This window comes from Ursus arctos, unplaced genomic scaffold, assembly GCF_023065955.2.
Source record: "Ursus arctos isolate Adak ecotype North America unplaced genomic scaffold, UrsArc2.0 scaffold_5, whole genome shotgun sequence".
Classification (NCBI taxonomy): Eukaryota; Metazoa; Chordata; class Mammalia; order Carnivora; family Ursidae; genus Ursus; species Ursus arctos.
Window position 1 is genome coordinate 54,234,022 of NW_026623067.1, and position 27,144 is coordinate 54,261,165.

Consider the following 27,144-nt stretch of genomic DNA (forward strand, 5'->3'; position numbering starts at 1 on the left):
AATGTCATTTTGCAAGATACTGAATTAGGCACAGCTAGCAACAAAACATACTGAACAGAAAGATAATGGCTTTTTGCCACATGACTTCTCCTCACAGAAAAGAACGAAGTGGAGCTCTGCTATAGGCCTTACATGTGTGTGTGTGTGTTCTGACTGGAGGCACGTGGAATCAGGGACAGTTCACTTGTGGGCAGAGCGTTCTGCCAAACTGTGGCAAAGGCAGAATGCTCTAGAGCTGGAGTGGTGTTGAATACGCCACTCATTCTGTGTTTGACATATGTTTCTGTTGAGTGTCATAAAAGGAGATCGGCTGTTTACAGAAGCAAACTGGCCTCCCTTTTGTGGGTCAGAACTGAGCACCCCAGGGTCTTCTGAACCAGAAAGAAGGAACAGAGCTTTTGATTTTTATAGGTCGTGTTTAGCTCTGTAGCTGAATCACCCTAACAGACTAAAATCTGGGTGTAGCAAGTCAAGCTGAGATTTAATTTCTGGATGGAGAAGTCCGGAACGGGTAAAATAGTATTGTATACAACAGTTCAGCTGTTTTGTATATGTCCAAGTAAAATTTGGATGTAAGAAAATCTTACCATTGAGCTTTATAAAGGTGTGGAGCATTTCTTGAAAGCAATAAAAGTAGGAGACAGTAGCTACCGGAGAAAGAAGTTAATAGTAAATCTTTATTATGGTATTTCCAGAAAGGCAGATCAGAACATTAGATTTAATGTGATGAGTTTACTCTGGTTTGATGCTGCTGCCACTTTCTAACACTTTTTAAAGATTTATTTCCTCACCACTGGCCAGCTGAGAAAAGTTCAATGTTATTAAATTGATAAACAGTAATTTTTATAGTTGAACTTTAAACTTGGTTTTTTGCTCCTTAGGAAAAAATGTATCAAGTTATGACTTTCATCCATATTGAGTATGAAACATGGGAACTTAAAAAAATATGTTCAAGTCACAAATTAGCCCACCCCCCTTCTGCCACGGCACGTGTGCGCGCGCACACACACACACACACACACACACACGAAGCAGAAGTTTAGGAAAACATTAGTTTGTATTTGTATTTTGTTTCTTTTTTAACTCCCCAATAGGTCTGTAGACTTACCTTTGGTCCCTTTCTGCAGCTGCCCTGAGAACAACCAAAGGCTTGGGTGTGAGTCTCAGAAGTATTGGACTCTGACCCTTGACCCAGTTATAGAACCGGGGCCACTACCCCCAGATGTCTCTCACTGCCACTCTGATAGCCTAGCCATATAAGTGGGCCCAGCTGGGTGATAGAAGCAGCTCTTCAGCTTTGCAGGATAGATGAGAGCATAGTTTTGAATGACTCCATACAGTGTTTTGGCCACATCAGCCCTTGGAGCAGTTTCCCAAGATATAGCACACGCCTTTCAACTCTTAGATCAAAATTAATTACCTTACCTTCCCAGCATTCTCTTCACACCCTCATCCCAAGTAGGAACAGTCTTTACTTTGTGTCTTCCGAGTGAGGTTTGAGCTTTTGTGTCCTCCCTGAGGAATCATAAGTTCACAAGTCACCTGTGTCTCATCGTTGACCCTCCTAGCCCTCAGCTGTCCTTATTCAGATAGACAGAAGTCTGAGAATTCCTGAGGGGCATATGGGCTAGGTCCCTTCTAGATCTTGTTGCAGACAAATTGCAGACAAATTGCACTAAAATTTTTTTTCACAGGTTTTGAGACGCTCCCCACTTGAATTACTTTTTACTGCTAACATTTTTAGCAGTTCAGCTTACCCTGCTACTATAAATACCCTATCATTACCAACTCCTATTTGGCTTTGAGCATCGGGTTAAGCCTCTTATAATTCCACTGATTATCCCATTTGTAAGTTTATTCAAAACAATGTGTATGTAGGTTTTTCCAGTAAGATGTGTCATACTGTACATTCGGCCCCATAATCCTGTCAGTTTTTTTGTGTTTTCTCAGTTGTACATGGCCTTGACCAATGTAGTAGTATTAGACTATATTACATCATCTTGGATCAGTTGAATCTTATAAGGGACACTGTATCCTCCAAGTTAAATTATAAGCTTCTTAAAGACTGGAATCATCTTCAGTAAAGATTTGGTAAATATTTAATTTAGTTAATCATTCAAAAATATTTACCGAATCTTTACTGAAATCATTTTTATTTTCTGTATATTTCCGGGTGCCCAAAGAGATTCGAAACTTATACCCCCTCCTAGATTATAACCTCCATGTAGAATCCCCAGGTGTGTTTACTGAATAAATGAGTAACTCCAGAATGGGTGCAGGGCTTGCCAGGATCACTCTGGAACAGTGTGGTGAATGTCAGCCACCCATCAGCCATGTGGCCAACATATGACATTAGAGTTCAACATGTCAGCCATGTAGAACTAGCTGCGTTGGTATGTCTTGTTTTGAGATAGCCACAAAATGGACTAAAAAGAAAAAGCATTTAAAAATGTTTTATGTCAGGCACACATCTCTGAGAGGAAGGGATTATTTAGAGAAAACCTATGAAATGGAAGGACAGTTTGCCATGCATGGTATATACTATCAAAGTCTAGTGCTTATTATTTATGAAAATGGTTTCAAAGCTGATTGGGATTCTGTGTCACACTTCAAACAGCAACAAATTTTGTTTTATACCTGTCTTCCAGATTCTGCCTTAGAAGGCAGTTATCTGTGAATTATTCTTATCTCATTTATACTTTAAACACTTGGAGAATGTTTTCTTCATGTTCTTATCTCTCATAGTACTTTGTACATAGGAAAAGACATTCCATTGCTATCTGTTACACTGAGTGGTGTCTCGCTCATATCTGTGTGTTCAGCTCTCCCTCTTTTCCTCTGTGAAGACAGAAAATTGGGCCAGACTTCAGTACGCGTTATCTTAAGGGATTAGATATATTTCCAAGAAGTACTGTATACAGTAATATGTATTTTTTCCTATTGATATTCCTCAGAATTTTTGAAAGCTTGGGAGATCTGTGCCTTCCTCTAGGTATGTAATTAGCCTAAATTTTTTGCTCATAGGTGAAAACAGTGTGAACAGCCATTCATTTCCGTTATAATTAATGCCTTTAAAAAGGAATTTTTCCACTAATGGAAAAGTTAAGTTCGAGTGTCAAGCCGATAATATCAATAATAAGTATTCATAATTACACACCCTGAATAACTGTGAACTAGGTCATTATGTTGGTGCAAATGTGCCGAGGTGGATAGCGCTCGGGCTTGGCCAACCCCACACTATGAGTGCTTGCTATTCCTCCATTTGGTTGGTGCTGTATAAGAGGGCATGGTCTGGCATAATGCTTGCACTGAGTTTGAGGGCCATTTTGTTATAAAAGTTAGTGTTTTAAAGAAAATATTGTAAAGTACAATCACGGGAGTTGTGAGCACATCAGCTTAACTCCCTAACTGGCTTCCGGACTTCCTCCTTTGGTTATTTTAATCTAGTAGCCTGAACCCTCCTCTTTAGACAAAAGTCAGATTATGTTGAGAACCTTCCAACAGCTTTCCTTTTCACCCGGGCTAGAAACTGATCTCCATGCTGTGTCCTCGCAGCTGCTACAGATCTGCCCCTGCCCTCTCTCCACTGCCTGTTTGGCTGCTTGATGCTGGCTCATTCGGCTCCTGTCTCAGGGCCATTTGCTTCTCTTTGTGAATGCTGGTTGCCTCATCCTTCTGGTCTCATTCACTCCTCCCCTCTCCAGAGAGGCCTTTCCTGACCACCTCTGTGTGACTGTGATGTCCCTCATTGGCGCTCCCCACTCCCCGTCCTACTTCTGCATTCTTTCCCTTCATCACCATCTCTCCCACTATAAATGTCCTCACTGTCTCCCATAGTATAGTAGAAATTGACTCATTGGTTGTGTTTACTGTCTGCTTCTTTCTCCAGGAGGTAAGCCCCTGGAGGGCAGCAGGGATTTTTACTGGTTAAAGTATGCCTAGCATATGTTACAAAAGTAATTTGTTGAATGAATTACTGAAAGCCTTTGTGGAGCCCAGATTTCATGGCCCAGAAGTTGGAAGCCGGCGTGCTTGGCTTCACAAGAGTAAGAAAGGATGTCACAGAGATAGAAATACTGATGCCTGGTTCTCTGCTGCTTTCTGAACTGTTCAGAAAAAGGGGGAGATCTGTAGGCTTGAAGAGGCCCGGATAAAGGGAGATTGATTTACCTCAGAAAGACAAGAAGTTACTTCTGGGAGAAGACAATAATAGTATGAAGGCAGAAGTGGAGATGGGAACAGAGCAGCCTCTGAAGGAGTAAGCAGGATTTGGGGGAAGGTGTCCACAGATTTTAAGGAAGATTTGCTTTATGTTGCTTAGTATAACTTTTCTTTCAAAATACAGCCTCAAAGATACTTCCCAAGGCTTTTGCAGTCTGATTTGCAAACATACAGAAGTGATCTTTTATGTTGCAGAAAAGGAAAAAGAAATGTCCATGATATATATAATTTTAGTGCATTTTAAGAATTCTAAAATTTGCTTCAAGTGAATAATCTAAAAAAGGAATGCATTAGACCCATATATTTATGTTGCCATGGTTAAATCTCAAAAATACATGTTGAGTGAAAAAAGTAAGTTGCAGAATACCTATAATTTATAGTGTGTGCCAAAGTGTACTTTATGCAAAAGTCAAAACGCACCACTGTCCAGAAATATAAAATGTCCATATGTTAAAGATTTTGTTATTAATTAATGAGGGTAGCATAACATATTAAAAAAGATTAAAAGATTGTGAAAACCCCATGTATATAAACATATACGTATGTGCATGTATATGTGCATGTATGTGTGTGTATATATATGTATATAGATAATTTTTTACATCAGGAATGATGACATGAATTTGCCAGTAGGTGCAGAACTGGTTAATATCTTGTAGGACAATGCTATTAAGTGTTTGGGATCATCTCTCCACGGAGATAATGAGTTGTGTCTGTACCATACAAAATTCATTTTCATTTTGTGAACAAGAATCCCTGCCTTACTACCAGTTTTCTACAATTTAACTTCTACCCCTACAGAGTTTTACAACAGTCTAGTCAGTAGAAAGACCATGGAAGTTGTCCACCCTTAGAAAATCAGGTAATCCCCTGGGGGAGTCCACTGTATCAAGCGTAACGAGCCACTGAAAGGCAAGCCATTCATCTCTTCTGCACAATCCCACATCTTTGTCATTTCTTCCTGGTATGAGAAACCACTCGTGAAGCTGTAACATGTACACAGATGTTGTTCATTAGATGCACGTATGTAGTGCTCAAGTTCCAAAAAAGAATGAGAAAGCTATAAGCCACAATTGTTAGTAGTTGTCTGGTCGGGGAGTGGAAAATGTTGATGGTTTGCATGTCAGAGGGTACACGTCCCCCTCTCTCTGCTATATGATTGGGAACAAATAGGACAAAATGATACAGTTGTTCCTCCCAAGTGATGGCAATTATTATTTTTCTGGGGTTTTTGTCTATTTTTTTAAAATGTCTGAGACAAAAGAAAAATGTAGGACTCTGTTTCTCCCTTGGTGTAGTGCGTTCATTGTACAGAGAGGGAAGCTGAAGCCTGCCTGGTTTATAACACGTAGTCCGCAAAACCACAGGAGCCGCACCGTTGCGCTCCCAGTCATGCCCACTTTCCTCCCCTGGAGCTTTCCTTTTCCATGAGGAAATATTCAAACGTTCTGATTCTGTTAAGGTACAGAATAACAGATGTTCACATCCAGTAAAGCTGTGGTCTTTAATTGGTCTACTGTGCACATTTATCCAATATTTCATCAAGAGGAACTAATAAACGATAGCCTAGCATCTGAATTCCTGGGGCCCTTCCTGTGCAGTCCACTCACTGTGTGATCACTGCCCCTCAGTCATGGCCATTCGTACGCCGTACCGAGCTTTGGCCTTTCAAATCAGCTGTGAATGCCTGTTCGGGTTTCCCCTCTGCCTTGCGTCTTGCTATGGTCAGACATGATGAGTATTCGTGTCTCAAAATGAATGTAATTTAAAATGAAGCTGAATCTCAGCTCCTCAGAACAGTTGCAAAAGGCCACGGTCTGGTGGGCCTTCCAGCTTTCACAGACCTAGTCGGGAATAATTAACAGGTTCTTTGGCCAGAAGAGATGTGACAGATTCAGATGTGAAAGGTTTACAGGTCCTGCCAAGCCCTTCATTGGAACCCTCAGCATAAGGACAACCTGCGCAGACAAAGAATGTTGTTGCTTTGGACCCAAAATGTGTACACCACCTTCCCCTCCTCTCCTTCAGCGTGGTAGCCCCCACACCTCTCCTCCCTCACACTTTTGAGGCAGGCCTGACTTAGATGGTAAAATGCAGGATCTGTCTCTGGGCGCCCGAGTGGCTCAGTCAGTTAAGCTTGTCTGCCTTCGGCTCAGGGCACCAAACCCCGTGTTGGGCTCCCCACTTGGGGGGGGGGGTCTGCTTCTCTCTCTCACTCTCCCTCTGCGTGCTCTCTCTCTCTCTCTCAAATAAATAAATAAAATCTTTGAAAAAAATAAAATGCAGGATCTGTCTCTTTATCTTCCCGGCAGATGGAAGGTACTGTTGGCGTTGATTAGGAAATGAACCAGTTCCTTGTAGAATGCTCTGTGAACTCAGACCAGGAGGGGTGCCCTGTGCAATCCTCACTTCATCTGCTAGGCAGACAAAGCGCTTTCCTGTGCTGGCCTTGTGTCACTCTACAGCACATCCCCTCCCCCCATCCCTGATGTTCCTCTAGGGCATTCTGTCTCTGCCTGTCTTGCCTCCCAGCCCCACTCCGAAGTTCTGTCATTGCCTTTCCACTTTCCATTCTTCTCAGATCCCACCTCCGAGGTCAGCAGTATTTGTTTTACCGTGCAAGCATTGTGTGTCTGTGTGTAGTTCATCCGTGGGCGGAGGAACCTAAGGAATGAGGTAAAGAGAAATCCTTACTTGGCATCATCAGAGTCTGTCCTGGTCCACTGTTGGCCTTTGCCTTGCCTTTGTCTCAGGTTGTCTGTGGCTGCTTCTTGGGCTCAATCCAAATTTTGCACATAAAGAGTCCATGCCATTGTGTCACTTTCCACACTGATAGAACAAACTGCACATGTGATCCGGAGGCCAAGTGCCTCCATGTGTTGCTTCAAGTGGAGACCTAAAGGGTGGAGGTGCCCCGTGGGGAGTGGATATTCCTGTGTTTGGCTTCCAGATCCAAGCAGAGGCGGGGGAATGGCTTCCATTCCTTTCTAAAGAGGGGAGTGGAGAGAATGCACTCGGGGATGCCTGACTGAAACTTGAGTTTATAACTGTTCTCCAGTTTTACTTTTGCAATCGTACACCTTTGTTCTGAAGGCTGAACATGGGAGACGATTCTACAAGCTCAAATGTTTAGATGAGGATAAATTTTAAGCAAGTCGAGATTTCTGCTGCAGAAGTGGTATTTCTGTTTTACCTGTTAGGACATCCCCTGTTTTTTCCTGGGATGATTCTGCTTGAGAAAAAACAAGCAAGGCTGAATCGACTTAGTAATGCTGGGGATAGGGAACAAACCTTGATTTTGTCCAAGTGGCAGTGTATCTTCTCTTTCTTCATTTTATGGATTAAATGAGTATGGCGCAGTCACCACCAGTTGGGGAGCCCGTTTTGTCCTTGGATGCCATGAGCTTCTCCCTACATCTGCAGGAAAGAGTGTGATAACCTGGATGACTGAATGATGACCCTAGAGGTCAGCTCAGCATTTTGTACCAGTGTCATCAATGTGGGCAGTGCTACGTACTGTGGCAGTGTAGGTAGTAAACACTCATAGGTCCTACCAACTAGAAATTATTTTACTATGGGTTAAAATCAGATTTTATTTTATTTTTTATTCATTTTTTTAAGTAGGCTCCATGCCCAGCGTGGAGCTCAGTGTCGTGCTTGAACTCACAATCCTGAGATCAAGACCTGTGTAGAGATCAAGAGCCTGACACAACGGACTGAGCCACCCAGGTGCCCCTAAAATCAGATTTTAATTCATTCATTGGGAACCAGGTACCTAGAGCAATAAAATGAGGTGACTGTCAGATATTGGAAGCAAGCTATATTGAGATTGGTTGACTGCCAGTCTTCCCCATCTGTGGAAAGTTGTCTACAGAATATCTCAGCAGGACCCCAGGATTTTAAAAGCATATATATGTGTATATATATCAAGAATTAGGTATTTGGGGGTTAAATACAGTATAAAATTCTCTTTACCCTTAAGAATGTTAGCAATAAATTAATTTGTTTGCAAGGCCAAGACCCTACTTCACAATATAGAGATTTGTTTTGTGTATTGTATAAGGAATCTGTCTTGTCCTGTATTTTATAAAGTCTGGTTTTATATTTCATGTTTAAAAGCTTCCTGTTTCATTGTTGAGAGATTCAAGAAAGTTCAAGTCTATTGTAATTTTAATACTGTCTCTACGTTCATGCTCCAGATCCTGAGAGGGGTTAGAGAAGAGCCTTTCAGCTTTGATTGTTCATAGCATTTGTCAATAAGATATGCCTCTGATTATTTAAGGTTTTGTATAAAATATTCCCTGTACCTTGTTTTTAACTATTTTTTTTGCTCCTATATTCATAGATGAAGAATCCTTTTTTCTCTTGCTCTAAATTGCATTCATAATCATTGGTTTGTAAAGATTACAAGTCTTTATAGAGAGTAGGCAAAAACAGAATGAATGTAATATAAACTTTTATCATATTTTTATACTTTGTATTTTTATATTTTTTACAGTAAGCAAACAAGATATTTTATTCCAGGTTTTATTTAGAGATTTCTTTGTGAGATTTTTTTTTTTTTTTTTGAGTCACATTTTTAAAATCAGAACTTTCCTGCCTCTTCCTGGTAGACTTTAAATAACTGATGTAATTTTGAAATTTTCTTTTGTTTTTCTTTGTTTTAAATCTAAATTGTTGTCTATTTATTTTGCCCATTGTAGTGTATTAGTCATTCTATATGTTTGTTAGGAAAATTCACTTTTTAAAAAAGGTTTTCTTCAAGAAATACCATTTTCTAGATTTGAAGTTCTTGTATTTCATGGGTATCCCTATTTAAGATACTCATTAGGTTACTATTTCTGTTGATTTACGTTTCTTACTGAAAATTTTATTTACATATATAAACCCTAATAATGGAATGTCAAGAGAAAATCTTCATAAGTGATTTATATCACAAACTAAATGTGAAAAATAATATAGATAGCCATTTTTCTAGCAGTTAACTCGTATTTCAGTTAATTTGTTTAAATTAAATAATTTTGCTGAGATTTCCAGGGTATAAATCTGTCACTTGTAATTTCTTTTATTAACATTAGCAAGTTGATATGTTTAATATTCCTGTATTGGAATGAAAGAAGACATTAATTTGAATTAACACTAAATAAATTATAAAGTATCTTTAAAACAATCATACTGTCTGATTTAATGATTATGAATTTTGAATTTAATAGGTCAAATATGGTTCTTGATAGATGAGTTGTTAATATCACAATCCACCTTTATAATTAAGTATCAAGGGTCTATTCTTAATCAGCAACTTCTTTAAGGCTGAGTAAACATGATCTTAATTACACTCACAGATAATGCTAAGGGATGTTGATTGTTCCAGTATGGAACATAAAATGATGCAGCCTGACCTTAAGAAATTATAAATATGGGGATGTTGACAAATGATAATAAGCAGCAAACCTTTAAGGGAGAGGATTGGTTCCCAAGTCAATATTGCTGAAAGAAATTGAGTTTGGTTTTGAAATGTATTATTTGAATATTGAGAGATATTCCTTTCAAATATTCTGTGCAAACTCTCAAATACGTCCACGACACCTAATTTAGAAGTTAGGTGAAAACTTCTCTTTGAAGAGCCTGTTATAACAGGTATATTCTGAATTAAAGAAGACATTACAGTAAACCTTAAATGGTGGAAGACATTACAATAAACTCCCGGGTGTAGGAGGACAGAATCACAGTGCCCTGAACCTTATTAAAGGTGAATTCCATGAGGTAGCTTGCTGGGTTTTATTCCCCTTTTCCTCACTGCTTTACTGCTAGTAGAGAATGCAGTGCCAGCCTGCATTGAAGGAAAAGGAAAGGAAAGGAAGATAATATTCACCTCATCATCAACCAGTTTCACGTTTATCTTATTCTTCGCTGCTTGTGAGAGTTACTTCCGAATCCAAATAGGCATTGTATAACTTGGTCCTGGCAGAAACAGGAAAAAGTTGTTGCCCTTTGCCCAAATGTAGCAGTGTGTTTCTACCGAGTGGGTACCCAGGATAAAAACAGCAGATAGTGTGCCTCTGGCAAAAGGCTTTCGCTATTGGTTTAATACCAACTGGAATCTGTTTTTATGATTCCAAAGTATTTACCTGAATGAGGAGTTTGAATGGAGTATACAAGATGAAAAATGCATCAGGAGTGAAATACATCTTGGGCACCGGCTGTTCTATTGACAAAAGGCACAACTAGGAAATTTGTCTAAATAATTAGATTTTTAATTAGTGTATCATTGTAAGATGAATGCCATTGCGCTTCATTGCATGTAATTTTGTATTAGAAATTTCATGTCAACAGAGATGCTACCTGTGGTTTGCTGATTTGAATCCTTAATTTATCACTTGGGTGTATGGCGTGTCACCTATTTGCAGCAAGGAGTGGAAAGAAGGCATTTGATTATAACCTCACTGGTGGTGAGGAATACTGATGGTGTTATGCTATATGAATACATTATATTTTCTAGTATTCAGGAGGCAGCCGTGCCTTAAATATTAGTGAGTGCATATTAACTTGCAAAAATGTAAGCCATGAGCAGATACGTTGCTGAACCTCTAGTACATGTGTATGTTGAATATACCTGGACATTACTGACGTTATATTTGCTTTTTAAAACTTTGATTTTGTTTTTCTTTTTCACAGTTGCCGAACAAGCAACCGGAAAAGCTTGATAGGCAATGGACAGTCACCAGCATTGCCTCGACCACACTCACCTCTCTCTGCTCATGCAGGTAATTACTTATCCTTTCTTGAGTTGTGTTTTACTTCTTTTTGCTGGTTCTTAAAATAATCCAAGCATGTTGAAATTCAGGTGTTTCTTTCTAGCTTATCTCGGTTTTCCTTTTGTTTTATCAGTATGCTGTTCTTTCTGATAAGTTAGCCCAAACCTCATCCTCTTTTTCAGAGTGTTTGGATACTGAAATTGAGAATTCCTTTTAAATGCAATCCTTTTTCAATTATTTCTTTCTCCATTTCTAAATTTGTGGATGATGCAAGACATGTTTCCATGTTGGGATTATCTTTGGGGAATGCAGATGTGTTCGTTCACATGAAGAGGATCCATGTTAAGAACTCTGGGGGAGGAAAAATATCTTTTCCCTACCCTTCTAAGTTCTCCACTGGGAACCTCCTTACCAAAGACAGATTAACAAGAGCAAACACATTTATTTAATAGAAGATTTCGGTGACACAGGAGCCTTCATAAGGAAATGAAGACCCAAAGACATGGTTAACCTGAGTGTGTTAATGCTAGGTTTGATGAAGAGTGAAAAGTTAGGCAAGGACAGGACAGAAATGAGCTAACTCTAGTAAACTGGGGCAAATTGACCAAGGATGAACATTCATAGTCCTCTGTGTTCCTTGTTTTCAGAAATCAGGATGCTCCTTTCCTCCAGGTACAGGGAGGACTCCTCTCACAGGAGGACTTGGTGAGGTGCTTTAGGTGCAGGTCCGAAGAACCTTCCTTCACATGCCATTTCTTCTATTTATTTAGCTTAAAATATTGTTGGTCAGGATGCCATATTTTGAGGCCACGTGTCTTAACGTCCATCAGAACCATTCAGCATTTATTCTCCCTAAAGTTGAACTTAACCCATTACTTACATTCGCTATTACAGATAATGCTGCTATGAGCAGTCTAGAATGTGTCTTCTCTAGTGTGTGTGCAAGAGTTTATCTCAAGTTTTGCCTGACACTGGCAGATATAACTTATTTATTACATCTATAGTCATTATAGGGACAGTGAAGATTAAGATATGAGCCCTTGGCCTCAAGTACTAATTTTAAGGAAAGTATAGCCATATTAGAAAAACTGCGTAGTGAAGACTGCTTTGAATGTTGGGTTTTTTGTTTGTTCGTTTATTTGTTTGGGGTTTCTTTTCTTTTCTTTCTCTCTCTTTCTTTCTTTCTTTCTTTCTTTCTTTCCTCTCTCTTTCTTTTTTTTCTTTCTTTTTCTTTCTCTCTCTCTTCCTTTCTTTCCTCCCTCCCTCCCTCCTTCCTTTTTCTTTCTTTCTTTCTTTCTTTCTTTCTTTCTTTCTTTCTTTCTTTCTTTCTTTCTTTCTCTCTTTCTCTTTCTCTTTCTCTTTCTCTTCTCTTCTCTTCTCTTCTCTTCTCTTCTCTTCTCTTCTCTTCCTTTTTCTCATACCCATCATGGTGCAAGGAAAGTGTGGGAGAGTTTAAATGAGCTACTTAGTCAAGATGCTGAAAGCCAGGCAAGACTTGGGCTGGCAGACACAGGGTGAGAGAAGGGGGATTATCAGCATGGCTGCAGTGGGGTATGGGTGTTTTGGTTGTAAGAGAATATGAAGGTGGAAAGATAAAGGAAAGTCATAGAGTATAAGGAATTTTGAGTTTGAATGCCTTTCAAGGATTTTGAGGAGGATCTGTGTTTTGGGAAGCTGTCTTGAGGATTCTGAAGGATGTTGGGTGGAAAGGATGCATGAGTAAGCCCTAAGTCATTGTACTCTGGTAGAAACTCTAACCTGATGGGCTTGCCAGATGATACTTATTTCCCATTTAAACGTAGGGCTGTGACTCTTCCCCTGAATGCAGTCCTTTTGCTCAGAGGTTGCTTTCAAGTTGAGAGTGGGAGTTCCCTGTAACATGTTTGGGAAGAAGAAAGGGGAGAGAGAGGTAGTTGCCCTTTTGGAATGAAATTTTATTTTCCCTGTAGTAATAAATAAAAGATGGCAAAGCAAAAAAGGTAAAACATGAATTGATCAAATTATGATACTAAAGCAAGACCACAGAAGTCCAGAAATCCCATTCCCAGGTAGAACCTTAGAGAAACTCTTACACATGTACACAGGAAGGTGTGTTCTAGACTGTTCATAGCTGCATTGTTTGTAATAGCTAAACATCTGAAGCCACCTAAGTAGCTCTTGATTGGAAAATGGGTAAATGTGTTGTGGCATAGTCATCGCAGAACACTGTGCACAAAGAAGATATTAGTACCACGCGTGTCTACATGGATGCAGCTTAGACACTGTTGGACAGCAAAAGCCAAGTTGCAAAAGAAGATGGTTGAAACCATTCATGTGAGGTTAGCATGAGGCTGTGAAGAGTATGCTGTTTAGGGATACACACATGTACTCTTAAATACATATATACATTTCTTCTAAGAGTCTAAAGGAAAACATGATCATTTTAAAGACCAATTTCATGGTAGTGGTTACCTCTGAGAAGGTGTGAGGCAGATATCACTGAGGGAGGGGTGAGCAGTTGGTAATACTGGATTTGCGCAGCTGCTGGGGGAGCGCCCAGCTATTTCTATTATTGCCATTTATACCGTGGAGACTTGTATTACATGATCATCAGAACAGCAAAAGGTGACAGAGGGGCAAGCAAGGCCAAATACCTACGTGGGGGCTGGAATTCTAGCTTTTTTTTTTTTTTTTTTTAAGAGTTGCAGTCTTTTATTTTTTTAGAGAGAGAGCACATGCATGTGTGGGGCAGGGGTAGGGGCAGAGGGAGAGGCAGAGAGAGAGAGTCTCAATCACTACACGCCCAGCATGGAGCCCGATGCGGGGCTCGATCTCACAACTCTGAGATCATGACCTGAGCTGAAATCAAGAGTTGGACACTCAAGCGACTGAGCCACCCAGACGCCCCTGGAACTGTATCTTTGCATTCATCCTGCACAGTGCCCAGCAGTATATACAAGGGCTAAGTGTATCGTGAATTTTATCTCTTACGTATAATTCAGTAGTGATGAAAAACTTCAATCCTGCTCCTCTCTGTAGTGTTCTGTAGTAATTGTGCCCTAGTTTATGTGCCTGTTGACGAGTCTTTTATTGCGGTGATTTTCTTCAGTGCTAATATTGAGAGTAGAGAAAATGTGGTGAAGACTTTAATGATCCTTTTAATTATTTTTCTTTTTCTCTCTGTAGACCTAGCTTGAATTCTTTGCTCTTCAAACATAATTTTAGTAGTCAGTCAGAGGAGCAGGCAGAGAGAAGCCTGTCTGTCAGGTTCAGACGGCATTTTCCCTTAGGTCCAAGAGCCAACAGGGTTTTATTCGCTCGGACCCTGTAGAACTCCGTCAGACTTTCTTTGTGAGAAATGTCATTTCTCACAGTCTGGTAGTTTCCTATTTACATGTAATAAGAGAAGGAAAACGTAAATTAAATAAAGACCAGTCCTCGTGTCTTGATGGTGGTGAGTGCCTGCCCACTCATCTTGCCTCATCACCTCCCTCTCCCTTCCCATTGCTGTCTTCTGTGTCATGTGTTCAATGCACAGAATGCCAAGTGAGAATTCCTAAATATCTTTACGAAACACAAGAGAAAGAAAAACTACCATCTTTCAGTGCATTCTGACCCAAAAATAAAGTTAGGCTTTTTTTTTTTTTTTAAGGTCAGGATTATGTGAATCAGGCCACTTATCACTGACACATGAATTAATCCCCTGTCAAATGAATCGGTAGAGATGAGAACATGAATTTATTTGTGTAGATGTGTCAGTAGTGCTCTAAGAAAAAAAGAGAGTCTGGCATAGTGTTCTGGAGCTTATCTCTATAAATAAAATAGTGTTTGTTGGGAGCCAGGGATTCCTAAAAGAGTAGTGAATGGAGTCCCATTAGAAAAAGAAAGGTAGAAAAATCACAGACTCCTAGTTCCAGAAAGATTCTAAGCATGAAATTTAATCCAGAAGCCCCAAAGGAAAAGACCAGTGTATCTCCCCTAACATGAAAATTTCTCTGTAGTAAATAAAATCAAAAGAAAACAAAGTGTGAGAAATACTTTTATGCCCTTAATTGGTAAACATCTGATTGCCTTAATACATACATTAAGAGCTTGTATAAATTGGTAGGAAAATGGTGAATGCACCAGGAGAAAAATGGGCAAAAGATGTAAATGGCACATCATAGAAAAAAGATTGAAATCGTCCCCCCAAAATATGAAATGATTCATTGCAATCATGAGAGAAACATGAGCCATAATAGTTAGAGAGCATCATTCACCTAGCCTATTGTCAAAAATTTTATAAAATTGACAGAATCCAATGACAGCACGATTGTAGAGAAGGAGACCCTTGCCATATGATATCATACGATATCCGTGTCGATGTAATTGGTGCAACCATTCTGGTTAGCAGTTTGCACTGTTGGTCAAAACTGCAACTGCGTTTACCCTTCGGCCAGTTCATCTCTAGGAAGTTACCTAGTGAGAGTCTCACAGAATAATGGAAAATAGGGGCGCCTGGGTGGCTCAGTCGTTAAGCGTCTGCCTTCGGCTCAGGGCGTGATCCCAGCATTTTGGGATCGAGCCCCGTGTCAGGCTCCTCTGCTGGGAGCCTGCTTCTTCCTCTCCCACTCCCCCTCCTTGTGTTCCCTCTCTCGCTGGCTCTCTCTCTCTCTGTCAAATAAATAAATATAATCTTAAAAAAAAAAAAAAGAAGAATGGAAAATAACAAGTCTAGCTACTTGTAAATAGCAAATGGAAAGTGAAGTTGTTACCACTTCATCATTTAACATGTCCTTCAGTAGGGGACTGGTTTCTTAGAAAATGATTCAGACACACAATCCAGCCCTGCATGGTTGTTACAGAGAGATAGACTTTCATGTTCTGATATTAGATTGATGCCCAAGATAGATAGTTAAGTGAAAAATTATTACATAATACATTGTGTAATTGTGTGTGTGTGCGTGTGTGTGTGTGTGTGTTTTAGACTGCATATATGCATATAGGCACATCTGTACATCATGCATATTCATAGAGAATTTTTGGAAGGAGAAAGGAGAAACTTAGCACTGTTAATCTTTAGAGAATAGGAAGGTAGGGAAATTAGCATATAGTGGTTTTATAATAAAATAAGAGTCTAAAAAACCCAATAAAGAAAACAAAACAATGCCCACCTTAGTCTTCTGTTGTTATGTAATAAATTACCAAAAATTTAGGGGCTTAAAACAGCATTCATGTATTAATTTTATGCTTCTGTGGAGCAGAAGTCCAGGTACGCTTGACTTGCTTGAGCTCAGGGGGTTCTCAAGGTATCGTAAAGCCAAAATCAAAGGAAGATGGAAAATCACAAGTTCCTAGTCCCCGAGGAACCCTCACCTAGTGTTTTGGCTTAGAATATCATAAGTCCAAAATCAGACTGTCCGTTGGGCTGGGTTCTTATCTGGAGACGAGGAAAGAATCTCCTTCCAAGCTCATGCAGGTTGTGAACAGAGTCAGATCCCTGTGGGTGTAGGAATGAGATCCCTGTCTCATCTTGACCATCAGCTGGAGGCTGCTTTTATCCTCTGGAGGCTGCAGTCCTCCATCTGCAAGCCTCCAGTGACACATCCAGTCATTCTCATATTTCAGATCTCTAACTTCGCCTGCCATCAGCCAGAGCACATTTTTTCTTTGAAAAGGCTTATCTGATTGGGTAGTGACTCCAGGCTTTTTAAGTCCTAAGAGCGCCTGTTGCCCCCATCCAAAATACCTACCTTTTGTGTCTTCAGAAGTTGTTTTTACTGGGAATTTGCGGGTGACTGTTGAGATTCATTTATAAGAATGTTTCTGGAAGGAGAGATGAAAAGGAGTCTCACGTTCCTATTGGACAGTGCTAAGAGTTATTAAAGACAGGAAATATCCCTGAGGTTAGGTTACTGTGTTGTTGGAAAAAGTTTCATAAATTATTTTATAATAATAAAGTGCCTCATGTCTGAAGGATGAGTCACCACCTTATTTGCTGCTGCACTGTTCACCGAGCCCTTCTTCAAAGCTCTAACTGAGCTAAAGGAGGCCCAGAGAGACAGAAATAATCAGAGAACTGGAGAACTTCTGTTCCGTGTAGAAACTTAGACTACAAGGAACAGCAGTGGGATAGGTGCAGGGGAGCTGGGCGCCACAACAGAACATCTCACATCCGCTCGCGTGACGGAGTCCCTGTGGACTCTGTGGTGCACGTTGCCTCATCTTCCTTCCTCCCCACCTCCTGGGGGCCAGGAGGTGTGGGCTTAACAACGCGGCGCACAAATTAAGGGAGAAACCATGAGATACCATGGGTATTTTTTCAGTAAGGTTTTTCTGATTTCAGAAAATGGTGAGGACCTTCCTCTTTGGGACCTGCTTTGGAGTCTCTTTCTGAGCCACACGTGAGGAGTGGCGTCACCACCTTACAACGAGCCTTTGCACTGTATCAGTGCAAATCGGATGGGGGTACACGCAGTGGCTTTTGCCGACAGGCATTGCTGATGCAAACAGTTGGAAGTTAATGGGCTAGCAATGAGACGGAGACAGGGTAAAAATAAACACTGTGGAGTAGAGTTCAGAGAAGATAGTCTGGAGTAGAACGAGGGGAGTGAGCGTTCCAGGTGCCAGAGATGTCCCCGAGAGCGTCCTTGATGTTGGTGAGAAACTTCGTCTCCACACACTGTGCCAAGAAAGGGAACTCTAAGCTTGGAAAATGGGTAGCTAGGCAACAAGGGATTTAATAAACCTGAAATTTGGGCCCTGGGTGCCAACCAGGTCCTTAATCGGCTTACCGACATCCACATGACTCTGTGCCATTCTGAAGAAGTGGTAAAATCTCATAAGAAATGTGACAGGCCACGTGTCCATGACCTTGATCTTCCAGGCTGGTATGGTTAAAAAATAAAATATGATATTCTGATTATAACAGTGAAAACTGATAGGTGGTGGAAAATAGAAGAAATGACATGGAAAATAAGACTCTCCTGTAAAGTCACTACTCAGAGATAACCTCTGCTAACTTTTTATTGTATTTCTTGTCCTTCTTTCCTATATGTGTGTGTATGTGTGTGTCTCTACTGTGATTGCAATGCATTTGTTGAAGTTTCTGCTTTAGTGCACCCTTGCCAACGCTCATGGTACAGAGTTTTACGTTCCATCAGTATAAGCCAAACAATATCATAGTATTTTTTCCAATTTTATTGAGCTATCATTGACATAGAACATTGTATTAGTTTCAGATGTGCAACATAATGATCTGGTATTTGTATATATTGGGAAATAAGTTTAGTGAACATCTGTCACCTCATGTAGGTTTCACTTTTTTTTTTAAGATTTTATTTATTTGAGAGAAAGAGAGCATGAGCTGGGTGAGGGGCAGAGGGAGAAGCAGACTTCCTGCTGAGCAAGGAGCCCGATGTGGGGTTTGATCCCTGGACCCTGGGATCATGACCTGAGCTGCAGGCAGACACTTAACTCACTGAGCTACCCAGATGCCCCTAGGTGATACATTATTTTCTTAAGATAAGAACTTTTAGGATTTACTCTTTTAGCAACTTTAAATATACAATATTGTCCAGCAAGGTGACTTTAGTTAACCTTACATTCCAAAACTTACCTTGTAGTTGGAAAATGGAACTTTTGTATTTCTCTGACTTATTTCACTTAGCATAATCTCCTCGTGAGCCATCCCTGTTGTTGCACATGCAGAATTTCCTTCTTTTTTTATGGCTAATCAGTAGTCTTGTATTTATATATACACCACATTTTCTTTATACATTTGTCTCTTGTTAGACACTTAGGTTGTTTCTATGTTTTAGCTATTATAAGTAATGCTGCAGTGAACGTGGACTGCACCTATCTTCTTGGTGACTTTGTTTCCTGAAGATAGACACCCCAAAGTGGAATTGCTAGATCATATGCTAGTTATAATTTTAATTTTTTGAGGACCTCCATCCTGTTCTCCATAATGGCTGCACCAGTTTACATTCCTACCAACAGTGCACAAGGGTTCGCTTTTCTCCACAACCTCACCAATACTGACTACCCCTTTTTGATAATAGCCATTCTAATATGTGTGAGGTGAATATCTTAATATTTTTAATGGGTATGTTTTACTAATCTTTTGTTATATCACTGATAGTCATCCCTGATTTGCTATTTGACTTTTCTTTATTGGTGCTTTTTGATAACATAAGGGTTTTTTTTTTTTCTTATTTTTAATTCGTCTGTGGTCCAGTCTTTTTCCTTCTGATTTCTTCCACTTTTGTTGTCCTTGTGTCTAGTTGCTATAGAGTGTCATTTTTTTTTTAAACAAAGTTGGTCTTGCTCTAAGAATTGTCTGCTCTGACCTCACTGTATCTCCTGCTTGACAAGTTTAATATCAGTCATGTTTCTTTACCTTCTCTTACTCTTCATCTCTTGTATAGGGTGATGGTTTTCCCAAGCAGTGAGTGAGTTTTTGAACAACAGAAGCTTTTCGGAATACACTTACATATTTCTTCTCTGATATTTGTGGTACCTGGTTTGTATGTTGCACACAGACAGAGGGAAAACTGTTACCTGTGAATTTTCGCTTACTGGTGGGAACAACTTAGAGATTAATGATCTTAAGGTATCAGTGAAAAATTTCTCCTTAGATAAGGTGAGACTAGGGACATAGTGCTGAGTGTGATAGTATGTCTATTTCTTTTATTTTGTTACTATCTTTCAAAAACCTTCAGCAGGTTTCCCATACTTGAAATGATATTTGCCAAATTGTTTAAATTGGCTTTGTAGATCTTCAGTAAAAATTTTCATTCAGCAAGGCATTCGTCTCCTTTGGCCATATAGACATGATGGTACGAGACAAATGGTTCCCTTGCTTCTTTGTATTTTGGGAATAGGACAGAGCAAGATTATGTGGCCACAGAGTCATAACAGATTGATTGTGAGCTCTAATGGAAATTGTTTCATGATGCCCTATATAACCACTCTTTCTTTAAAATGGTAGAAACTTTGTTTTTTACACAAGAGGAATCTCTGATAGATCACTCATTGTCTTTTTTCCTAATTATAAGCAGATCTCAGTCATACCAACTTAAACCTGTAAAACCTTGTTGTGTTTAGTCCAGAGCATCAGATGTCCTCAAAATTTCACTTTATGGAGCTTAAAATCAGGAAATCATATGGATAAACTTAGTCAAGTGAAACATCACCTTAGAATCGTCTGGTTTGATTAAAATTTTGAAAGGGCCCAAGACCAGATTTCCTAATCTGGCGTGTTTGTCTAAGCTATATAATTTCACAAGGCATCTATTCTGTGACTTCAAATATTTCATAAGTCAGCTTCTCTGAATTATAGAGAATACTACCTTTCTTATTCCATGCCACATTCAGAGTTTTATAATTCTTAGCCTTTGTGTAATTGTCAATTGTTGGCTTGAGTAATGACACATACTGCCCTTCCTGCTTAAGGAACAGAATGATAAAATCAGGTGGACTGACGTCAGTGTATTTTCCTAGTTTTGGGTATTGCTTTGTGTTGAATCACTAATCAGGGGTATATACCAGCATCGTTAGTATTTCTTAATTCTTTCATGCTGATCATCTGCCTTGTGACCCGAGTTTGTCATTTTGGTCTTTTGAGAAGACTGCAATGTGTATATGTAATATTTTCCTTGTATTAATTTAACAATTGAGATCTTTCTTGTATTCCTAAACTCTAAATGTAGAATTTAATCTGAATGGCCTTTGATTTAGCCTTTTATTTTCTCCTTCAGTTATAAATTGAAGCTTTGGGGAAGCTACCTTTTAAATTTATTTTAAACCTCCCCTGTGTTAACAAAAGCGATAGTAGTTTTTTGTGGGTTTTTTTGGGGGGAGGGAAGCATGTATAGAACATGGCAGCCTCTCAGGAAGGTTGACACCGTCATCCATTGGGGACGGCTCTTCATTTTTTTAAATCAAAATTTTATAACTTTTTTGTGTTTATGCATTAACTGGGTTTTCTTTGGCTTGGTTTAGTTGCTAAGGTACTAGTTAGATCTTAATTACCTGTTTTTCAAGTTAGAATCGACAGTATTTAGTGGTATGTTAACTGTGGGATGAGAGATGGTGTGCAGGTGTCTTGCTGAGGATATGGATGGACGGAAGGGGAATTTACCAATATGGTGGAGGCAGAAAGAACAGATCTGAGCTAATGCCGCAGAGTTCACTTTGCTGCTTACTGGGTTTAAGATGCCCGTGATACAGTTCAGTGACCTAAAGAAACAATTGTTCTATGGGTCTGAAACTCAGAGGTTGAGTCTGTACTGGTGATACCAGTTTGGAAGCCATTCATTCATGAGTGGTATTTAAAACCTTGGAAGGGAGTGAAATCAATGAGAGGGAGAGTTTGGGAGTGAAAAGAAGACCAAACCTGTTGAGGTGGGGTTGCTGAGTCTACAATGCCAACATTTAGAGGTTCTGAGAGGACCAGTCACCAGCCGGAAACTGAGAAGCAGCAACCAGAGAGGCAGGAGGGAAAGAGGAGGATGTAGTATTTCAGAATTTAAGAGAAGCCAGAGTGCCCAGAAAGAGGGAGTGGTAAGTTTTAATAGCAAACCCTCAGTCTCTACGAGGCACATAACAAATATTTGTTCAAAGAATAAATGACTGTTCATAAAGAAATGTTCATAATAAAATCATTACTCTGTTGACCAAAAATGCAGCATACTCTCCAGATGGAAAATTTGTTTCCGTGACAAAGAGAAAGTCCTCTGAAATTATCTACTTATGTAGAAAGCCCCACAGATTTTAATGCATAATCTTAGTAACTTTATTTTGAAAGTAGTTTCAGCAAATCTTTCATTTACCTTGTCCATGATATAATCTATTTCAACCATTGCTAAAAGCTGAGGGAGCTCCTGCCTTTCATAACTGTTAGATAGTTTGGATGCTGACGTGCTCTACCACCTTCCAAATCCACAGAGCAGTCAAACAAGGCAGTGTTTCACCAAAATGAAGGAAATATGAACTGTAGAAAATAGACATTGAAAATTCTTGAAGTTATTTTTGCTGTGAGAAAAGAGATTTTTGCAAATTTTAGAAGGGAGGGGATTCTTGAGAAACAAAAGTCTCAACCTCTTTTCTTGAAAGTTAGTGAGGTAGAAACAATCTTTTTAATTTCATATTTTATAAATATTGCAGTTAAAAATTAAAGTAACGGGGTTATCAGCAGTGTTTGCCTTTGGATTAGACATTTTTAGACTTAAATTTCACGCTGTGATAATTACATATTTCACTATTTGGAAATAGATAAATGACATGTGTTATTAGGTCTTCTAAATGTCTGGAAGTTTATATATTCACATTAGCTAAAAAGATTCTTTTTTATCAACCTGTTGAAAAAGAAGAGCTTGCCTTATGTTTAGGGTTGCTTTTATGTTCATACAGATGGTAAATAAAGGATCACCTAGAACGTAAAGAGGTCAAAAGGTGCATTTAAAATCCTTGCTTGAATCCCTGCTCTCCTCATCCTCAAGGTTTTCAGAACTTAATGGTCTTAGACTGGACAGCTTTGGTGATTGTCAAAGTGACTTGGGTTTTTCGTGTACTATGGTGATTCTTGCACACTCTGCACCAGCGTACCCCCAAATGATCTCTGAGCTTCAGTTAGAAATCCCTAGTTATATTTATGTGCAGACTGTCTTCTTCAGCCCATGAGCTGGCAAGAGTCGCTGGATTTGTATCATAGAAAAATAGCCGGTTCCCTAGAGACAAAAGAACTTGAGACAGGGGTCCCATTAGCATGGAATCAGCCAGCTGTCTGCATTCAGTGCCAGCGCCCTTGGTAGAAGGCAAGATGCTCAGCACAACCTAAGTGGCCTGTACCTATCGGGCAAACTTAAGTAAGGGAGGTTTATAAGTCTGTATTTTAAATTCAAGTACCGATGCTAAAGAGCATTTTCTTACATATGCACAGCAATGCCATCTCTGTCTTTGAACTTACTGACTCTGGCATAATTACAATTTCAGCTTTTATGATGCTTTAATGCACATTTTTTGTATTTGTTATAGCAGTGTGTGAGTGCTTGTCCAGAAAGCCAGGCAAATTGCAGGCTTTTCAAGTTCTAAGCTTTTATGGTAGGGGTAACACTGGATAATTATAGAGCTTGTCATGAAATGTTAAGGTGTATGTATACTGTGGCAACCATCACAAGTTTAGAGGGTTCAGCTGTGGGGAAGGAGAGCCCATCAACACTCTTGCATTGGAGCCGATAGCAGATTTGGCATCCCTACCCTTGAGAAGAGTGGTGGAAAAAATTTAGAAGAGCATACATACAAGCAAAGTCATACAGTTGTAGGGAAAAGAGATGATCTTTGCTTTTAAAGAAAGAAATATTTTATGTTTTTTAAGAATGCTTTAAAAACCTTTTTTTTTCCTGTTTGTAAAAGCTGTGCATATTTATTATAGGAAATTTGGAAAATACAAGAAAGTATAATATGAAAATCACCTGTGTTCTTATCCACCACTCAGAATTAACTACTTAACATTTGGCTATTTGTCTAAATATGTTTAGTTTATATATGTTCATCTGCTATAATATTTATGACGCTCATGTATACATAAATTTGTGCATGAAATACAAATTTTATATATACACATAATTTGTCTATACCTGTGTGTGATCTATGGGGTCATAGATACAATTTTGTATCTAGATCATTGTCTTTCTTTGAGATTTTTATATATCATTAAATGTCTTTTTTTTTCAAATACTTGGTTTTCAAAAGTCCAAAATACTCCATTTTATGAATATGCCGTAGTTGCCTTCCTCTAATGAATATTTTGTCTGTTTTCCTGTTTTTTGCCCTTGTAAGTAATGTCGTGGTGAATAACATTACCCATCAATCTTTGTGAACACTCTGCTTAGTTTCTCAACCTAATCTGGGAGGGTACTCCTGAAAGTGCTGGCCTTCTATTGTCTTGTATTTGTGTTGTCCGGCCATTTGTTATTGTCTGCTGTAGCTTATTGAGGCCTTGGAGTCAGAGATTGTGTCCACAGGAAATGCTCTTTAATGCTTGCTGCAAACGACATTTAATAAGCATCAGGAATGTGTTGTGTGGCACCAAAATAACTTTACACGTATCTAAGTCCATCTCAAGTGTGTCCTCTCTAGGTGAGACAGTAGCTCGTTCTGCTGCATTTCCAGGAGCTCTGTACCCAGTAACATCATGGTGACCTGGTAAAGTTAGTGAAGTCAATAAAGGAGGAACATAGCACAGAACTGCAGAGCTAGTCACACTTCATGCTGTGTCCCTGCTTTCCCAGGCACTGAGGACTTAGACTCTAGTGTAGAAACCTCCAGCTGCTGTGTCCCCCTGACCCTGCTGCCGAACCCTTTTAATTTTGAGATCTTTAACAACCAATGAAGTATTTAATGGCGTATGTAATAAACGCTGGACCTCAGGGTTAAGATCAGGATTTTAGCTCCTCTCTACCATGTATCAGCATTGCTCCCTTGGGCAAATCACTCTCTGTATCTCAACTTCCTTATATATAAAAATGTAAATAATAGAACTTGCCCTTGCCACCTCATACAATTGCTTAACTGTGACTATATTTACAGTATTATAAAGTGCCATACCAGTGCGAGGTTTTCAGAAACTATTAAGGTATTTTTAGGACTAACCTGAATTCATAAATAGGGTAGGTTAGTGATGGGTAGTAAGGAGGGCACGTATTGCATGGTGCACTGGGTGTTATACGCAACTAATGAATCATCGAACTTTACATCAAAAAAAATATATAATAAAAAAATAAAAAATTAAAAAAAAACATTCAGAAAAGCCCCCCCCCCCAAAAAATAATGTGGTTAAAATGCTAGGATACCATGGTGTGTAAATACAAAGCAAATTAGAACACAGGCTTGTTGCAGTCTTCAGGTGGGCTGCCGACAATGGAATGTGACATCCTTGTAATGGTCCTCATTGCAATACATTTGTTATAGTCTGTGATGTTTCTTTTTTGGCATTCCAGCCTTTGGAGGTCCCTTAGCTGTGTACTTAGTCTGGTTTAGAGCTGATTTGGGAAATGGACAGCATTTCTTTTAAAAGTGAATCCCAGGGGCACCTGGGTGGTGCAGTCAGTTAAGTGTCTGACTCTTGGCTTCCGCTCAGATTGTGATCTCGGGGTCACGAGATCGAGCCCCCAGGTCAGCTCAGTGTGGAGTCTGCTTGGGATTCTCTCTCCCTCTCCCTTTCCCCCCACACCCTCTCTCTCTCTCTCTCATCAATCAAACAATCTTTAAAAAAATAAAAATAAAAAATGAAAAGTCAATTCCATTGGACCAGAACCACAGCAGTGCCAGAGGGTCTGCCCCAGGGATAGGTAGTAGGAAGGGTTATTTAGTTATTTAGGAGTGGGGTTCATAGCCCCCTATTTTACCTTTGCTTCACCCAGAGAAGATTAACCTTCATCACAGTTTGGGCTGGAGAGTCATCTTTCGCCTGAGCAGAATATTTAGTGTGTATACATGCATGCACACACACATGCATGTTTAAAAATCATTCTAGGAAACTGAGGCCCAGTGCAGCCAAGTGTTCCGGTTCACATGGCTTGTTGGTATCAGAGCTAGATCTGGCACCTGGTTTCCCAGTCACTGCCCCTGGCACCCTTCCCAGCAGGACCCTGTAGTAGGACCCTGAAGATGTCTTTTGGAGAGATCAGAGAAGACCAGGAACATCCCCAGAGTTAGCTCTGATTCATTTTTCTTTTCTGGGCCTGACGTAGTGTCTAGATAAGTGGTTTTCTTCATTTATGTTTCTTCTGTACTACTCTGTGAAAGAGTTTGGGTCTCCCACCTGAAGCGGGGGGGAAAGCTCACTTTTCGTAAGTAAACACTTAGATTTATAGGCATCTTGTTATTAGAGTTACCATGTATGGTGTGTCCTGAGGATAGAGAACAATTTCAGATTACCTTAGGAATGAATTAAGTTGCCATAACACATTAAAAGAATAACTGTTGGTCAGGAGATGAGCGTGTCAGCAATTTACTAACAGGACCCCACATGACTAAACCACATGAAGGAGGGTCAGCAAGAAATCACACCTACTTAGTAAACAAGTGGGCTGAGAGAAGGAAAGTTTCATTTTTATATAAACTGTGTGTCCCCTAATTGTATACTGCTGCTGACTGTCCTGTCAGCAGACCCTTTTTGGGAACAGACTCTCTAGTACAGGTACCCCTGAGAATTTTCCCCCAAAGCATAAACCTTGCAGACTGTTCCATCTATGATGGTCTCAGTTGTCAGTGAATGAAAAAGCAGCATTTAATTACATGCACCTTTTTTTAGTAGATATAAAAAGTTATATTTCTGATTAATTTTCTTTTAGTTCTATGGTGGTTTGCTATTAATCATGGTTGACTTTGAACAGTTCTCTTTATCTTCACTTGGCTTTAATTTCCTTTTCTGTTAAAAGTGGAGGTTGGATTATATGTATTTATTCTAATATTCTTTTTTAATATTTATTCCAAGGCTCTAACTCCATAGTTCTAGTTTTTCTGTTTTAAAGGAGTTTTTTCCCCTACACTGTGTTATCAAGATTAATTCATACTGGCCTTATGTTTTTCACTGGGTGTATGCTTCTAGTATTCTAGGGGCTGATGAAAAATGGTTTCTCGGCATTGAAAGTAACAAGGAAAAGATTTGGGACAAGAGAGTAGATTGGATCCTATGACCTAAGATGGAGGGAGGCATGCCTGAGTGACCCACAAGCATGTCCTGGACATGGTCACCGATATCATCTGAGGATCGATATTCCTTCCATCTGGAAGGACTTTGGGTGGGAAAACTGGTTGTCCTATGGCCTGGGCCTCGCAGGCACAGTTTGAAAGCCATCCCTGTGTTTACTGGAGTAATAGTACGTTTCAGTTTGTGGTATGTCTATAAAATGGAGCAATCCGGCTTGAAAGCCTTATTTTGCACACGTGGACATGTTCTCGAACTCTAAGTAGTTACCAGAATGACCCCCCAATCATTAAAGAAATGAATTTAGTTTTGAAGGTTTGAGAGTGAGGGACCAATTGTGTATGCGTGCGTGCGTGCATGTTTGTGTCTGTGTTTGTGTGTGAGAGAGAGAGAGCAAGAAAGAGAGATCCTCAGGCCGAGAACAAGACTCACTCCAATGTTGGCAGATGCAGAGTATTTTTAATTGGCTAAATGTAGGAAATGAAGCAAGTTCCT

At 39.6% G+C, this 27,144-nt stretch overlaps 1 protein-coding gene across 20 annotated transcripts in view; it reads left to right on the forward strand.

The window, feature by feature from the left end:
- Positions 1-27,144, forward strand: part of MAST4 (microtubule associated serine/threonine kinase family member 4) — a 535,574-nt gene that overhangs the window by 409,628 nt on the left and 98,802 nt on the right. For all 20 annotated transcript variants that reach the window (XM_044384142.3, XM_057307021.1, XM_044384143.3 and 17 more), the window contains one exon: positions 10,897-10,985. In XM_044384142.3, coding sequence (XP_044240077.3) covers positions 10,897-10,985 — 89 coding nt within the window. The remainder of the gene's footprint in view (positions 1-10,896; positions 10,986-27,144) is intronic.